Raw genomic sequence first — 18412 nt, 5'->3', positions numbered from 1 at the left:
ATAGAAAAGACAAATTGAGAACAACTAAGCCAAAATATGGTTCATTAAAAGAGTTAAGGATGGGGAGATGGAAGAGAAACAAGCAGGGGGAATAAGAGCAATTAAGAGGAAGTGCTCTAGCAAAGGCAGAAGGGCACTCATAAACCAAATGAGGCGTCAAATGGGGCACTACCCCCATTAGTGAAATGATTAAACATATAATAGAATATATACTATGCTTCGACAACACTCTTTAAAAATATATGAAATGTAAAATGTAAAAATGTAAAAAAAATTTTAAAAATTCTTTTAAAAGTACTAAAACTGATTCCAGAAGAAATGGAAAAATCCTAATATTCTTCTATTGATTAAATAAATTTAAACATTAAATATTTCCAACAAAGAAAACAAAGCCTCATATAGCTTTGTAATCTAATTCCAAAAAAGCAAGATCATTACTCCCTAACCAATTTTATGAGTTTAAGATAACTTAATTTGATACTGGAATGAAATAAGTACATTCCAAGAAAAAAAAATATAAGAACTATAAAGTCTTAAAGCTAACAGCGTTCCTTTATATGATCAGAAAGCTAACTTCTAAATTATAATTCGGTTACAGATACTCATATTTGTTTAATTGAAATGGGATATTTTTTCCATGTAAAATCTAATTGTTTCATTTGTTTATATCCCATGTCTTTTGTATATTTAGATTGCCAGAGTCAGTTACCTGAGGCTCATCAGTTCCCTAATAAAGTGATAAATATGGGATTTTGAACTTCTAAATCTGAGGCCTTGAACTTTATTTTTTCCTGTTTGTAGACTAAAATCTAACTTTTTGTTAATATGAAGGACTCCCTGAAGTCTATGCCCAGATTTACTCTCAATGTTGTCACCTCTCATTCCTTTATGTGAGCCTTAATTATAGTCAATCACTTTATTTATGTTCCTCAACTATGCTCTCCCTGCTGACACTGGGCATTATATGAAAGCCTTCTCCTTGTCCTCTCCTTGCTGAATGACTTTTACCATCCAGTAAAAGTTCACTTTCTCTGTGAGTCATTTCACAACCTTCGGAATCTAAATGTCCGTAGCAATGAACGTTTGTGTAGCTCATTTGATCTTTTAGACTAATTTATGTGTGTAGTGAGTAGAGCCTTGAAATAGATAAGCCGTAAGTCCTTCATAATTATTACATGTATCAGGACCGTTAAAGAATAAAGTGTTCTCCACTATATGCACTTTATTATGTGTGTGTGGTAAGAAACATATAATATTTACCAAAGTAACCACTTTTAAGTGCACAGTTCAATAGTGTCAAGTGTTTTCACATTATTGTGGAACAGATCCCTAGAACTTTTTCATCTTGCAAATCTCAAATTCTATTACCTATTAAGCAATCCACTTTCCTTTTCCCCTCCCCCTGACAACCACCATTCCACTCTCTGTCTTCATGTATTTCACTACTCTAGATAAGTTACGTAAGTGGGATCACACAGAATTTGTCCCTCTGTGACTGGTTCACTTCACTGAGCACAGTGTCCTCAAGGTTCATCCATGCTGTAGCATATGATAAGACTTTGCTTTATGCACTTGTTAATTTGTCTGGAGTTTCCATTTTTGTGGAATGATCACTTTCTTAGACATTTCCATTTTTTTCACTAATATCTTTATTGTTAGCGACGGGCTTTCATTTATTTGTTTGTACTTATGTCAGAGGAGCATTGTCCCTATTGATCTCTTGAGTATTACTGAGAACAAGAATAAAATAAAGCAAAGACATGATGCACTGCAGGTATCTGAAGTCAGGGAAGAATATGTGCTGATTTACATGTTACTCATTTGTTAAACAGCTTTTCTTATACCTACTTGTCAGTGAACACCAGTAAAATTTATACTCCAGTAAAATGATCAGATATTCCTGTCATGTATCTCTGGGTTCATTTATGGATAGTAAAACATATTTTGTGTTTAAATCCATGAACAACAATAATTTGCTTTGTCTCTAAATTAAAATAGTACCAGATCTCCTTCCTTTCATCTTAGTGTCTGTGTGGTGTCTAGCCTCGTGATACAGATAAACTAGGTGACTAGTAAGTATCTATATGGAGTCTGTTTCCCTACTGTGAAAATGATGTTGAAACTGACATAAAAATTATGGCAGTGAGAAGTAAATATCATGCAGAAAACACTAAAGACATAATTATGCATATTGGTCATCTTTTAGTTTCTAAGCCCTGTCCGTCTTCCCCAAGGCTGTGGTACTTGATCCTTCTATAGGGAACACCCTGCCTCAAGAGGTTTATAGGACTGGCTCCCTTTTGTTATTTAGTTATCAGCCTAAATACCACTTAATCCAAGGGACCTTAGTTGACCACTTAATTCTAATAACATTGGCCCTTCCTAGAGTTAACTTTTGTCTACTTATTTTTTGTTTTCTTTATAAGACGTACTGCTATATGAAGCTATGTTTTTAATGTATGTGTTTATCTATTTCTCCTTTCTAGAAGATAAGCTTTATGAAAACAGAATTTTTTGTTGTTGTTCAGTTGTTGTTCTACTTCTAATACCAGCGCCAATTAGATAATAGTTTCATGATTAATAAATGACAGAATGTGTATAGTATTAATTATAATATTACATTTTAAAGAATAGTACAGAGATATCATAGTAAAGTGAAGAAATTATATGTACAAATACACATAATATACACATGTATAAATATGTACTTTATATACATATAAAAATGCATATACACAACATTTCTATTTACCTTTCCAAAAATGCTTAATCTTCTGGAGTCAATGTATGGCTGTTTCAGTAAAAATCTGCAATGAGAAAAAAAATACAGTTATATTTTCTTGAGTCAAATGCACATGGGAATTCATTCTGGGCATCCACACACACGCACACATACACACAAAACCCAGATATCAAATTAGGAATACTTGAGTGGCTGGAGCTCTATTCATGTTGAAGGATCATAGATTCCAAAATCTTGCTACTCAAAGTGATGGTCCAGTTGTTGATACAAATGCAGAATTTTGGGCCCCATTCCAGACCTACTGATCTACATTTTGACACTATCCTAGCCAATTTCTGTATACTGTTTTAAAGAACCTCCTAGATTTCTTGGTCACTCATGCCTGTGTGGGAATGGTATCTGTGAAAGTTTAAGAATTGTAGTTAACTGGGAAGTAATAGACATGTAGATTATTGTAAATAAATAATAGAGTGGTTAAATTAAGGTTTCTCCCATTTTTTTTTAAGATAGGGAGTGGGGAGGGGCAGAAGGAGAGGGGGAGAGAGAATCTAAAGCAGGCTCCATGCCCAGCACAGAGGCCAGTGCTGGGCTCAGTCTCACAACCCTGAGATCATGACCTAAGCTAGAATCCAGAGTTGGGACGCTTAACCAACTGAAACACCCAGGCGCTGTAAGGTCTCTCCCATTTTCATAAACCCAAAGTAAATTTTAATTCCAGAGGGGAAGTAAGATAATTGTTTTATTTGGTGCTAAGAGTGAAAAGTACTTGAAAAAATGCACTAGTCTATGTGACTTAGAAAAACTGTCCATTCGCTAAAGGATAAATCTCTGAATCAATATTAGTAGTATTAATGTATCATATACTTAGCTTCTGTCATTATAAGAAAAACAGTAGGAAAATGTGCACCCACTTACTTCACAGCTGCTATTTGGTCCTTTACTTCCACTGAACCTAACCTTCGATGAATCTCCTGCAAAATTTTCAGGCCCTGGAATCCACTTCCTCTGCCATCAAATCGTGCCGTGATGACATTATCTGTGTCAACAAGTACTGAATCCCAGTCAATATGGAACTTATCTGTAACCAGCTGGCCTCCTGGTTCTTCATCCCTGTAAATACCAACACATTGGACCAAAACAAGAGCAATTGGCACTGTGGTAGAAATTTTAGCTTTCACACAGTTTAAAAATTTTGGAAAAGACCTATGTGGGCTATTAAAATTTCTGTTAATTCTTGATAATAAACCTGAAAGTATAATGCAATTTTCCTTTGTGAAATTTCAAATAAAAAGTTCTCTAATGAACTGAAAATATGAAACAAGATTTAAAACTGTTCTAAGAGATTTTAACTCATTTTTCAAATGAGAGAAATGAAGGAAAATACATTCACATTTCATTGTCATTTCTAAAGAATAATGATCAAGTTGACATAAAGGTCCTACTTTATTGAATTTCTTCCAGTGTGTTTTAGAAATGTCCTGCAGATGGTATACAAGGGCCAAAGGATCTGATAGAGATCAGAACCATTTATGGAGACTTAATAATAGTTTAATAAGCATTATAAGGACAACAGACCCAAAATGAAGTCACTTTTACTAAATTTCACCAAAACTTAATACCTAACTTAAATGCAATTTCATCCTCTCCCAGGATTGGAATTTTAAACCAATCACATTGGAATTTCATGATCTATACTAGTGAGGTAATCTACATGTTAAGACCCTTCCCATAGCCCCCATCTTCCCCTTAAGGGAGGGTGACCTGGGATGAAACAGTCGTACTTTCTTTTGCTAAAACCCTTCTGTCCTACCCCATTCCTGCCTATAAAATGCTTCCACTTTGTACAGGTCTATTTGCTAGATGGGATGCTGCCCAAATCATAAATCATTAAATAAAGTCAGTTAGATCTAAATTACTCAATTGAATTTTGTTTCTTAACACAAGAAATGGACAATCCTAAAGAATTTCTAACTCAAAAAGAAATATTGCATTAACATTCCCTGTAATTTTTTTTTTTTTTTTGGTGGTGGAATTCTCACTAAAGAGAATTTAAGGATACATTGAGGAAAAATTATTTTGCATCACTAAAGTTAACAACAAGAAAAGGAAAGGCATATGTTTGAAAAATTTGAATGCTAGAAGTAAAGAAAGACATGCAGGTTATAAAGCATGAACATTGTCTCTGGAGGGATAAGGTGATAAAATTTTAAAAAGTCAGATTACAATGGTACAGTGGTATCTTATTTTCTAGAATATAGAAAAGGTAAAAAAGCAGCCTCGCATAAAATCACAGATTATCTAGATCCAAACCTAGATATAGTTCAAACATGCATTTGTCCATGTGATAGATTTAATGCATCAAACATGCAATTTTCTGAGAACATCTCCAATTTTATTTGAGCTGCATACCAGAAATTTTCACCCTATTCACTCTCCTGTCAAGACACCAAACTTTCTTGGTTGCTTTATGCAAATGTGTTGCTTAGAAGCACCAGTACATTACAATACACAAACTAATCCTCATCAACAAGCTTTAAGGTTATCAGATTTGCTAAAGAAAATAACTTCTGGGCAGCAAATGGAACTGAACCGGGGCTGTGTGAAACCAGTGAGTTTAGGTAAAGGAGGAGGTAGGGAATGGGACAAAATAATGGACAACTAAAATTTACTAGATGCTGTTATCAGCTAAATTTTGTCTCCCAAAATCCATATGTTGAATCTCTGACGCCTACTGCCTTAGATTGTGACTGTATTTAGAGATAGTGCCATTCCAGTGGTGAGTCCATTAAAATCAGGACTTCAGGGTGGGCCCTTATCCATTTGACTGGTGTCCTTAAAAGAGAAAATTAGGACACAACAGAGACCTGAGGTACATGAATCATGCAGAAGAAAGACCTGTGAAGAGGCAGCAAGAGGGAAACCAGCTGTAAGCCAAGGAGAGAGGTTTCAGAATAGGTAAAACCTGCTGACACCTTAATCTTAGACTTCTATTCTCCACAACTGTGAGAAAATAACATTTCTATTATTTAGTCTGCCCAGCCCTGGTAAACTACTACAGATGTCTTTTGTGGTTTAAATACTTAAGATCTATTATTTTATTTACTATACACTACCAAAATTTATTTAACCTTTCTGGGGAGGAAGTTGTCTTTTGCATGGCTTGTTACATGTATTATTATTATTCTATAAATAAACTGTGCCATGAAAGTGGGTTAATCATGATCTCCCTCCATCCCCCTTTAAATCACACAATTAATGATGATCCCATGACCCAAATCTAAATCTGTTTTGTTCTTCCATGGTGTCTGCAATCTTTAGCTCTTCTTGTAATTTTATTTTTAATTTTAATTTTTAGTTTTTGCAACATTACCTCTTTATCAGATTATTGGGAATTGTTACTACAAATATCCACATGCTTGTGCCTAGAATTCTGATTGCCTAGTTAGAATTAAGTGTGGAATTGCTATTTTTTCCAGATTCCTAGGTGATACTGATATAACTTGTCTATCATTTGAGAAATAGCATGAATCATTATGCTTAGCACATTATGCCGGAACACAGAAAATGCTGTTGAACTAGATCTTTTCAGGGAAAGTAGGCTCATGTGAGGTTTTAAATGGAAGGACCTTAAAAAGCCTTTAGTTTATATAAAGATAACTATATTTTGAAGCTTGGGGATTTACTGCAAATACTAGAAAGCAAACCATGATTCACAGAGAATAAGGTACAATGATTAACTTCAGTTTTTAAGCTGAGTAAAAATATGACCATATGAGTCCCAGTTTACTCTGAATATAATAGATAGGCAAGAAACTAAAACTCCCAAGATTCAGTTTCCTTATCTTTAATGATGGCAAGATACTGTCCTTTTCCTCAAAGAGTTTTATATACATTAAATGACATAATGTATTTGAAAATACTCTCTGAAATATAGTAAGCAATTTAAGACAATTATTAAATTCATGAAACAATAGAAACTTATTATTCTTTTGTTTGCAGCCAGTGTTGCTTATTTTGAGCATATGTCCTTACAGTTAGAATTGGAGAACTGTATAAAAGCTTTGGGCCAATTGTGCAGAAATTAAACTGGGCAGTGTCTATGGATAAAGGTATTGTGCCATGTCATATGAGATATTATGTCAGATGGACCAATGATACCTAAAGACCTACAAGAAAATACAAAAGTGTAATCCACAGATCCTTGGGAGTGATGATCAGAGTGCTGTCCTTTATTAAAGCAGAATTTTCCAACTTTACACACTGGCAGCTGCTCTAAGGTAACATTGTAAAATGTTTTGTTGACATGGAAGATAATTTTCCAATTTACTTATGAACTATTGCATTGTTCACAGCTACTTAATGAGTTTAAAACTAAATTAAGTGTAGACAAAATGTTAATAAGTCACAGACATCTTATGGCAGGCAAATAAATTATTTTTTAAATACAGTTTAAAATAACGCACATTTTTCAAACTTAATGATTAATAAATGGTTGTAGATTTTTATAAACAAAAACCTTCAATCCCTTACTCAGGCTTGAAATACCCAGAGGAAAAAATAACAATTCCACTCCTTTGGTATTTTCTCTAAATGGCCATTTTTAACTTTCAACCTTGTCTTCACAAGTTTTCAGTGTTAGAACACACAATGATATCAATACATTACCAGTCAATGACTTTAACACATTTCTCCATCTAGGTGGGTTTGTTGTTCTTTCTTTTTTGGTGCATGGTACAGGCATATCTATTTCAAGATGAGTTATGAAAGAACATGAATTGGTTATGCAGAATTGGCGAGCTTCAATTTATTTGGTAATTCTTTGTCTTTCCCTGAGTGTCATCTTCATCTTTTTTTTAAGCTCTAAGTGTTTATTATTTTTTTAAAATTTTAATACCAGTATAGTTAACATACGGTGTTATATTAGTCTCAGCTGTACAATCATCTTCATCTTTTTTACTATGCTATTTTGTTTTACTCTCTGTTTTAGAAATCTCTGGGGGCCCATAGAAAGGAGGGTGTTTCAAGGTTGAGAGTAGGGACATACAGTTTTGTTGAGGGTTGCGGTAAAAGAACAATCCCACCTGTTCTAAGCAGTGGAAAGATTGCAGCAACATGAAATGTGTATTTCCTAACACAGGCAGCAAAATCAAATTAAGACTAAACTTTTCTTAGAAGTTAAAGTCTTGGAACATTTATTTCAATACCTTCAGCACTAAGCATGTCTGTATGGATGAAGAGTTCAGGGTATGAGCATATAATAAAATATAGAAAGAAAGATGAGTAAACACAATATCCAGTAGACTTCTAAAATGACAAAAGAATCTTTATGACTTAACACCATGTATATCAAAACTGAATTCAAGTGAAGACCAACCAAACTGTTCAGACTACGTGTTTGGTCAGGTTCACAAATTGCTATTTAAATTCATGTAAAGAGAGCTGAAGATCTACATTTCGGTCCTGACTTTGTTAGGCTATGCTGAGTTACCCTGAGTAATTATATGCTGCTTTTATTTTTATTTATTGTTTTTTTGTTGTTACAAAGTAGTATGTTGTAAATAGTTAAGATCACATCCAGCACATTTTAAGAAGTCTTTTCCTAACCAGTAGAACTTGGTTACAATAGATGGAAGGAAAGTATTTTTGAATGAGTATACTTTTCTTGACTAGTCTATTGCATGGCAGAATTTCTTTTCCTACATGGTAGAATTTGAAAACTGCTACACTAATAGCTGCTCATCTGTCCACTGGGGCGTGGAAGGAGGGGCCACAATAGAAGGTGAGTTTGACATAGGACATTTGCCTTAAACAATATTTGTCTTGCCTTAATCTGAAATTTACTTAATAGAAATTTATAGTTAGTGATGGTTTAGTTGTAACATATGAAGTTTGACCTCTTTCAAGCAATACATGCATAGTGATACATACATTGGCAAGGGCTTCTTGGCTAATTCCTTCTATTTCTCATTTTAAGATCCTTAGATTTCTTCTCATGGGTGGATTGTTCTACATGCAGAATAACAAAATGACTTTTCTCATATATTTACTTACTGCAACATGTGAGAAATAACATTATTTTTTTCCTATCAGAGAACTGTTTCTTGTCCATATCCCTGTCTTCTTCCATTAAGAATACCACTGATATCTGCAACTTTCTGATCTGTGGTTTGTTTACAATATAAGTTTTGGCTGAACAGCTTTGTTTTTTCTGAGTTATAGGGAAGTGTTTGATATGGTCAGTGTTATTTAGGCTTCTGCCTACATCCTTTCTTACATGGCAAAGCCTGTGTTTCTGGTGGTGGTTATGATAAGGCCTACCTGATAATACACACAAAATTAGGCTTATCAACCAAATTCTCAAATTCTATTACTCTTCAACACTTGTGTTCATATACTTGCATTCATAGATCCTGTTCAGTGTTAAATGTTTTAGAAAAATTGCATTAATCCACTGGGATTAGGATTATAGAAATGTGGGGTGCCATCCTGAAAAGGGTATAGGTGGTATGATGATAGGACCAGACTGAGTTGAGCCCAGGTGCAGTGGCTTTAGACAATTTAGATAATTTCTGAGTCTTAGTACAACAACAGTCAAGTTTTTTTCTTTTATTTAGTCTAAGGGAAAATTCAGTTGCATTAAAAATGTTCTGCTTTTCACAGTGGATGGGTCTTTCAGTTAATTCAGAATAAAAGGATGTGTACATGTAGGCATTTGTTTTGGGTGTGTGTATACCTGATTTCTTTCCACACATAGTCATGTGTATTTGTACATTGCATATAATATGTGTGTCCCTGTATGTGTAAGTTCTTTCTTCTCCTGCTTCCACAGATAATTCTTCTGGCACTAAAACAAAACCAAGAGAATCTTACCCTGGTATACTTTTCTGGATTATAAAACTTGTGACATTGAAATTAGGGGTTTTTTTTAAGTCATTTTTTTTCCCAGTAGGTTTTCTTTATATTCAAAAAGCTACTGAAACAAGTAATTTAATGCTTTTTCTTGATCAGAATTTAGATCTCTGAATTTGGGAGGCTATTTCGCTCTAGTAAAATGGGATCTTTTTTATCCTTCTACTTCTCTACTCAATCTCTTCTCCTTTCCTCCTATTTTTTTTAATAGAATAGGCTTCTTCATATCAGGGTCAGTTTCTTTCTATTAAACATATTTTTCCTTGTTTTGAAAGGGTTTCAGTTAGATTTTGTTCATTGATTTCTCTTGAATAAAAGCCAGAGATTGAATCCTTAGTATGATATGGAAACTGCATAACAATTATCATTAGAGCAATGAAGAAAAAGCAGAATCCAGTTCATTAAATCAAGTTATTTCTATTGTTGTAGGAAGCCAAAAAATGAAAAGCTTATCAGAACGCAGGTTGAGACACTGAACAGCATGGATATTAATGAGCCAGCTATAAAACTCAAAAATGGACTGTTAGTATTATCCACACAAAATTAACCTCAGGATAAACATCTTAGCACATGAAAATATTGGAAGAGAACCAACAGAAAAGGGCCTCAGGGATATCTCACAGAAATGGCGCAATAAAATGGGAGCAAGTTCCAATCTCCTAATCATCTCTGCTGTCAGAGTCTTACTACATTAATTCTTATCCATTGGCCAGTTTCCATTTGGGATACTTTCTAACAGAGTGGCTGAGGAGGTAGAAAGAAAAGGGAGTTTGGTGATATTTACTTTCAGTTGCTGGGAATGACTATATCATCACTAAGGTAGGCCAGCATTTGATCCACTTCTTTGGATCTCTTTAGAGAGGGTCACAGTCAAAAGAAAGTTTAGCACATTGCATAAACAGATCAAGAACAGATAAACTGGCCTTATTCTTGATGAGTATGTAACTGTTAGGTAAATCTCCTATACAGCAGGTCTGCTTTAGATATTATAATACAAAATATTCTACATGTTGGCTTAACAAACAGAGGAGTTTTCCAGATGAAAATAGAACAAAGCATGTATATTTTAAAAAAAGGAGCAGTTGACTATCTCCTTAACAGTGTCCTATTTCTTCATTTTCTAATGGAAAATACAATTCAGCATGGGACTGTTGTGAATGTTAACATTGAGGCAAGCAATACATGGGCTATATATCAGGGATTACAGTGGATTCCTAGTAGAGAAATGGATGATAATTACATGCAAACTTTGAATCTGCAGGTTATCCTCATTAGGGCATCATTCACCTTCAATAATATTTGGTGGTTATATACTTTTTTTTTTTTTCTTCTAACTACAGGATCTGGATCCTAGAAGTCAGTTTATCAACTGAAAAATGTGCCTGTGTAAACACAGGTGATACTAAGCTTACTTTGTGTCAGTTAAATAGAAATAATAATAACTATAGTGCTAATTATGGACAATTATTAGAAGAACCATTTTACAGTTTAGTAAACTGAGACACAGGTAAAGCAGCTGTAAACCATAGATGAATAACCCAGATCTTTGAAAGAACACAATTATTAAAGTAGACCTTAGTGAAATATTAATTTTCTATCTTTGACATGTAAATAATTACATTCTTAAAAAGAATTTATGGTTCTTAGCTGGAATAAAGAATATAAGATTTTGAAAGTCTTATTTATTTATTTTTTTTACCAAGTTCTAACTCTGGGCCTTTTCCTGAATTTATACAATATCTTTTAAATGCTTTTCTCCCTAAAATTGTTTAGGGAAAAGTAGTAAAAGTCCAAAAATGTACCTTTTGGCTAAGTTTTCACCTCTTGGTAGATGTCTACCAGGTGACACACTACCAAGCACTTCTGATTACAATATCTGTCCTATTGTACTCATTGGACTATGAGAAAAAAAGTAAAATAATGTATAAGTATTATCTTGTAAACAGCATGATATATAGATGATTTTTCCATGAATATCCATATATATTAAGATTTATGTGTACATATATTTTTTTAAAGATTTTATTTATTTATTTGACAGAGAGACAGCAAGAGAGGGAACACAAGCAGGGGGAGTGGGAGAGGGAGAAGCAGACTTCCCGCTGAGCAGGGAGCCTGATGCGGGGCTCCATCCCAGGAACCTGGGATCATGACCTGAGCCGAAGGCAGATGCTTAACGACTGAGCCACGCAGGCACCCCAATGTGTACATATTTATGTAACACTTTTTATACTTTTAATTCTTAAAGATGTAGTAGTTTTTGTTCAACATGTATTCATTTGGTATGATATGTTTCATGTGATGGATTAAAAGGGAGATGATGCCAACATAGATGTCACTGGGGTTTTTGCACAGCTTTTCCAAAGATGTTAATATTTGGAGGTAGTCAGGGACACACTTTATTACAATATAAGAGAAAGCTCTAGCAATATATTAAGACCTCAAGAAAAAAAATTGAAAATCAGTAGAGGCACCTTGATTTAGGGCAAGTTATAGATGGCACAGTAGCTCTCAAAATCAATGGGTCCTTCTGTGTTAGGCTCTTTGGTGAGAACTGAGAGTTCCAATTATAGAGGTTGCAAAACATAGACTAGAATAAGCAGTGAGTGAAGAAGGGCACACGTAGATTGGGTTTATAATTTTGATAAAAATATGATAAAAAGGGCTAGAAGAGAATGCCCTCAAAGAGGAAGTGCAAATACCCACTTCCATGCTGAAAAAAGCAGTAATTCTAGGTAAAAATTTTATTTATGATTTAATCCTACAAGTATCTTAATAGGCATATTATTCTTTAAATATGGTTTTGTTTATGAAGTTTAATAGTTTTGAGTTTCTTCCCCTGTCTCATTTCTCCTAGATACCCTGTAAATTTTAGTGTGTGATTTTGTATAATACTTGTTTCTCAGGGAGACACGTGTGATGTTATAAGAGGAAGACCTTTGCTTCTGGCAGACCTTCTCATTGTCACTGCCAACCCTTAAGTCTGCTTTGCCTATATCTGCATAGCCTTATATGAGGCATAGTACAGTATTTTTATATTTAAAGCAAACAGAAGAGATAAGAGAATCCTCAAGTAATATGTCATTGATGTACTCTAACTTGGGGTTTTGTTGAATTACCAAGGGAAAAAGCACAGTATCTCAGCATCTCTAGTTTAAATTTTCAGAGACATGTTTAATTACTAATATATTTAATATTCTATCATAGATTTTAGAAAAAAATAAATCATTAAACCAGAAAAAAAGAATGACTTAAATATAGATATATTCCTTACATTTATGACCCAATATATGACCATTGAAACTTTAAAAACAGAGTAAATTCGCAAGTATTTCTTATGAAAAGCATTTAGTAGCATACCTTTAAATATGAACCATACTTGTAGGTTTTAAACAATATCATTCGTATGAAATTATAATTCATGCCATTCATATGAAATCATTAATATCTGTATTAAGAGAGGAAGAGAGCTAAAATGGTATATATTTGAAAGTAATAGAAGTGATTTTATATATGTCTCTCCCTCTGTATATAGATCTGTCAATTTAAAAGAATCATCAAAGAGAATATGATAACTTCTGCATTATTTACACATTTTCTGTAAATTTAGAATTTTTTTCCCTGTGGCACCTTCTCAAGACATCAACCTTTGAATGTGTACCCTTTTAAATAGTACTAAGAAGTTAATACTGACATTTACAATGCATTATCTCTAGATTGTGAAAGAACAAGGCCCAATTTATTCAAGAAAACTGTGAAACACAACAATCACTGAGATTCTCCCCTTCCATTACCTAGATTAAATGCCACTGTCTTTTCTTAATCATTTCATCTGCATTACAGTGTGGGTGAATTTTTCATCTACTTAAATGTGGAAGATTAAAAAACGAGAAAAATCAGAAACTTAAAATTTAAGCTTTGACCCGTATTACATGGAAAGCAATAATAATCATTCTTTGAGGCAAGTACTAGCTATCTCTATTGTCCATATACATTCAATATATGTTTTGTAAGAAATGGAGAGTGAAATAGATATATATTTGGCATGAACAAGTGGAAGGTGAAATAATGTTAGAGAAGTTTTAGAATATATGTCTTTACTCTTGGGAAACAAAACAAACTTTTTACAATCTCCTCCACTCAAAAGTATATGAATCCACAGAATAAATGATGGACATAAAGACTTTTCAAAAAGTGAACATTTTAATTAGAATTTGGAATTTTATGAAATAGTCTGGGTGAGAATTTGATCTCTCATGTGGAATATCTAGGAACTTAATCATGATTCCTATAATTATTTTACACCAATGCATTAACATGGTACAGGTGGAAAAGGTTACATTCTAGAGATTATTATAAATTTAAGTGGGAGGAAAAATAATATCTAAGAATTTGGTTGTTGTGAAGTCTCTATTGATTCTGGTCAGCATTTTTGATAGTTTTCCAATAATAATTATGCAATGGGCTATGCAACAAGATGGAATTGAGTAATAAAAAGAGCAGCTTTTTGATCCATAAAAGAAATAAATTAAATCTTGAGTTCCAACCCTAATTTTGTCCTGCTGATAATCTTTGAGATAATATACATGACGTATTTTAGTCACAGTTTCTTTGTGTTAAATGAAGACAATGATATTTATCCTGCATGGTTTCTATAAGGTTTAAAGGTGGTATTTCCACATTCTTTTTTATTAAAGATTTTATTTATTTATTTGACACAGAGCGAGAGAGAGAGCAAGCAGAAGCGGGGGAAACGGCAGGGAGGGGAGAAGCAGGCTCCCTGCTGAGCAAGGAGCCTGATGTGGGACTTGATCCCAGGAGCCCGGGATCATGACCTGAGCCGAAGGCAGCCACTTAACTGACTGAGCCACCCAGGTGCCCCGGTATTTCCACATTCTTAAAATGATGTCCCTTATCCAATAAATAATCTTATTATTTTAAGATGCTCAATAATCAAGTGTTAAAGAGAAGCATTGAAAAGATAACATGAAAATCAATCATTATTGGGCATTATCCAGAAAGATTATTAGAGAAATGAGAAATGGACCTCACATTTTTCTGAGTGGGATACCACATGGCAGAGAAACTGATTCATTCAAAAGCTGAATTTAAACACATTATAAACTCTCAAATCATTTATATCTCCCTCAGTCCCTATCTTGATTAAGTTCATTCCCAGTGACTAACTCAGGGTTGATTGATTTGTTTGACATACATTCATTCATTCATTCTGTCAATATTTTCTGAATACAAATAATATTCCTGTCAGTGTTAAGGCAAAACAATACAAAAGGAGTTCTTATAATCAAGGAGTTTACAATTAATGGAAAAGAAAGTAAAGCAAACATTGTAATCTGGTGTGGTTATATAATATAACAGGTGTGCATAGAATTTGAAGAAATACATCTTCAAGTGTTGAGAAGTTTTCCAGCTGGCAAAAAAACAAACAAACAAACAAACAAAAAAAACAGGAATGATTGAGAAGCTGGTATTTTCCTGAATAAAGCAGTTTTTTTTTTTGTTTTTTTGTTTTTTTCCTTTTGTTTTTTTTTTCAATATCTAGAGACTGAATCTCTACTAGGGGGTAGGTGGAGTCAGATTAAATCAGGAGAGCCACATTTTCAGATATTTATCACACAAAGTTCACCCTAGCATCAGAGTAGAAATGCAACTAAAAGAAGATAGAGCAACAAACTACGGAAAAAGAAGTGTAGGTAGAGAGCAGGGTGGCAGATTGGAATTGACTCATCCAGATATGGTGTCTGCCTGTACGGGGCTTCAAAAGAAGAGTGTGGGCTCTTGGACAACCCCATTGGTTCAAAGATGAAGGCAAGACACTTGCAGTCCCATGAGCATGTTATCAGAATTTTAAACAGTATCCATATTGTTTGTTCAAAGTAGGTTTATCAAAAATAATGATGATATCTTGATTGTTGGACATGAGTGGCTGGATAATTTCATTCACTACATATGTATTAATTAATTATATCCTGCTATTTAACAGAATAATTATATAGAAAAGAGCTGACGAACAGCTCACTTCCATCTAGATGACCACGTTTTAGTACTCTGATATGCATGACATTGTGTGAATGCTGAAACTACCTACATAAAAATGAATCATGATCTCCATCCAGTTAGAATGACTTAGTGGAAAACCAGTAGTGGCTGCATTCATCTACTTTCTGGACATCATCCATTTATTCATTCAACATGTATTTGTGGAGTGACTCTTAACTGCAAAAGCTAACTGCTATGAGACATATGGAATACATAAAGATTTTAACATTTCTGTTAAGGTGCTGAAATATTCCATAAGCCATTCTATAAATTATTTTTCTCACTTACTTACTTCTAAACTGAATTTTCCTCCAGAAGCCTTGGTCCAAAATCTAGGGGGAGTCAGAAATTTCCCAATAAGCCTATAAAAAAGCATCCTCATAAAAATTGTCACTAGAAAAGTGACAATATGATTGATATGGTTCAAGATATATGGAGGGCCTTTGGACAGAAGGCTATGGCTCTAGAAGGAAACACAGATTTGGAATTGTAATAAGATACAGATGGACAGATGAGGGTGAAAAAGTTTCAGGAACATAAGATTTGATGGGTGACCATAAATTTATTAGGATTTCAAGGAAGATGGATTTAGGAAGAAAGAACAAAGTCATAGAGGCATGCCAGAGTATGTTACATTCTGGAAATTAATTTGTTTCACAGTTACTGCCTCCCAGAGTTAGACATTTGTCAGGTGTAGCAATGATATGTTGAACATGAAAGAGTAGAAAATGGGAAGAGATGATTTCTTACACTGAACTAAACTTCCCAGCTCCATACTGCTTCTCTTCATGGATATAGCAAACAAACAAACAAACAACTGTTCATTTTTAATACCAGTATATCTGTCTGGATTGTGTCCTACCAGGTTCTAGGCATTTAGGTTCATATGTATTTATCGAATAAACATCTATAACTCTAAGCTATCTCCCACGTAATCTATAGTCTTACACCATAAAAGAATGACAGATTAGTAAGTTTTTATAGGGTTCCTCTATGCGTGCCAGGCATTATGGAGACACACTTAGCAAATCTAAAAAAGGATTATAGATTTCAAGATGCTTATCTTTTTATCTCCCCCCAGCTGTGGCATAGCTTCTTGTACAAAAAAGCGACATGTAAATGTGTTATACTAAATTACATATATATGAGCAGAAAATAAAAATAACAATTCAAGGTAATAAATGCTGAAATGGATATAGATATATATAGTATAGTTATAAAGATGAATATAGACTACTGGGTTCTTAAAGGCACCTTATAATGTTAAAGACTGGAGAAAGACAGGCATCTGAAGGGAGAATAAAGAGTAGGAAAGAAAAAGGGGGTGATGACCCCATAGAGACCACTGTAAATGGAGGTCACTGAGATTTATCTGTAGTGGTAATGCTTCACAGATTTTCTATTACAGTAAAATATTCTGTTGCCATTGATTCACTTTTACTTTCAAGATCACGAAATTAGGTTGGGGTTTCAGAAAATATGGCCACAGAGAGGTCCTCAGGACCATTTCTTCTGAGGTTCCATAATGAAGATTTAGTAGAAAGGGGATTCCAAATTGTCAGAGGCTACTTTCTTCAAGGCCAATCTTCTTTCCAGCTACTCAGGTATTTGCTGCATCCTGTCTCCAACTGATGTATTCATCATAGGATTTCCTGGATGTAAATCCATCTGTATAGGTGAAGAAAGGACTCACAGTCTGTCAGGTAAGTTGAACATGAAAGTCTGTCAGGTACTAGATACACTGCACAGAAGAGCAAAACAGTAGTGACACCAAAATCACTAAATCATCTCTTAGCCTAATTTAAGTAATAGTCACTTTATTATTTCTCACTGTCTCTTTGCCCATTTAGGAAAAAAAAATTCAATTATACTTTCTTTTTTAGTGGGGATTCCACTTGTTACTGAAGACAGAGTTTAATCTTAAGAGAAAAAAAAATATGCCTTTAAATTATAAGCAACCTGCAAAAACACATTAAAAAACACTTAAGCCGTTCTCACCCATATAGGTTTACAAGCATAAATATTTTAGAAATTATTATGCATCTTAAAACACTAGACCACTTTATAAAAATGAAGTCAAAAAAGAAAAATCCTGAGTTTGGTTTAGTAAGTCATATTCTGTAAAACTTCCGAGTATTTACCTCTGAAAACCAAGGAGTTTGGATAAAGTAAATTAATATTTGCTATAATTGGCATATACAAATAAAAATACTTTCATTTTTCTCTTTATCAACCAAAAAAATAGCAAAGTAAATTCTGTAGGCTTGACTATGTTTTTTTTTAATCTGTTTTCATGATGAATGTGTATTACATAACTATAGGTGCTAAATTACGTATTACATATTTCTATCGATAATTTAAAAAGTATTTGTGTTTTTATTTTTGTTGTATATTATGTGAAAAATCAGCTTTCCCTACTAGATCATCTTTCTCTGTTATTTTTTTCCATAATTTGTAATGGTCTTTGATATTTTTTGAACTTTTTCATTTTAATTCTAGTACAGTTAACATATAGTGTTATATTAGTTTCAGGTGTATGAGATAATGATTCAGCAATTCTATACATTACTCAGTGCTCATCATGTAAGTGTACACTTTAATTCCCATCACCTATTTCACCCATTTTCTCACCTACCTCCCCTCTGGTAATCATCAGTTCTCTCTAGTTAAGGGTCCGTTTCTTGTTCTCTCTCTCTCTTT

General features: G+C 33.7%; 1 protein-coding gene across 1 annotated transcript in view; it reads right to left on the bottom strand.

The window, feature by feature from the left end:
* DPP10 (dipeptidyl peptidase like 10) overlaps positions 1-18412 on the bottom strand; it is a 117809-nt gene that overhangs the window by 14766 nt on the left and 84631 nt on the right. The window contains exons 13-14 of the mRNA XM_031029028.2: positions 3659-3853; positions 2753-2807 (exon numbers count right to left, since the gene is read on the bottom strand). Of these exons, the coding sequence (XP_030884888.1) occupies positions 2753-2807; positions 3659-3853 (250 nt within the window). The remainder of the gene's footprint in view (positions 1-2752; positions 2808-3658; positions 3854-18412) is intronic.

Source organism: Leptonychotes weddellii, chromosome 3 (assembly GCF_054177405.1).
Source record: "Leptonychotes weddellii isolate Sample4059 chromosome 3, ASM5417740v2, whole genome shotgun sequence".
NCBI classification, from domain to species: Eukaryota; Metazoa; Chordata; class Mammalia; order Carnivora; family Phocidae; genus Leptonychotes; species Leptonychotes weddellii.
This window is presented reverse-complemented; position numbering and strand designations above follow the sequence as displayed.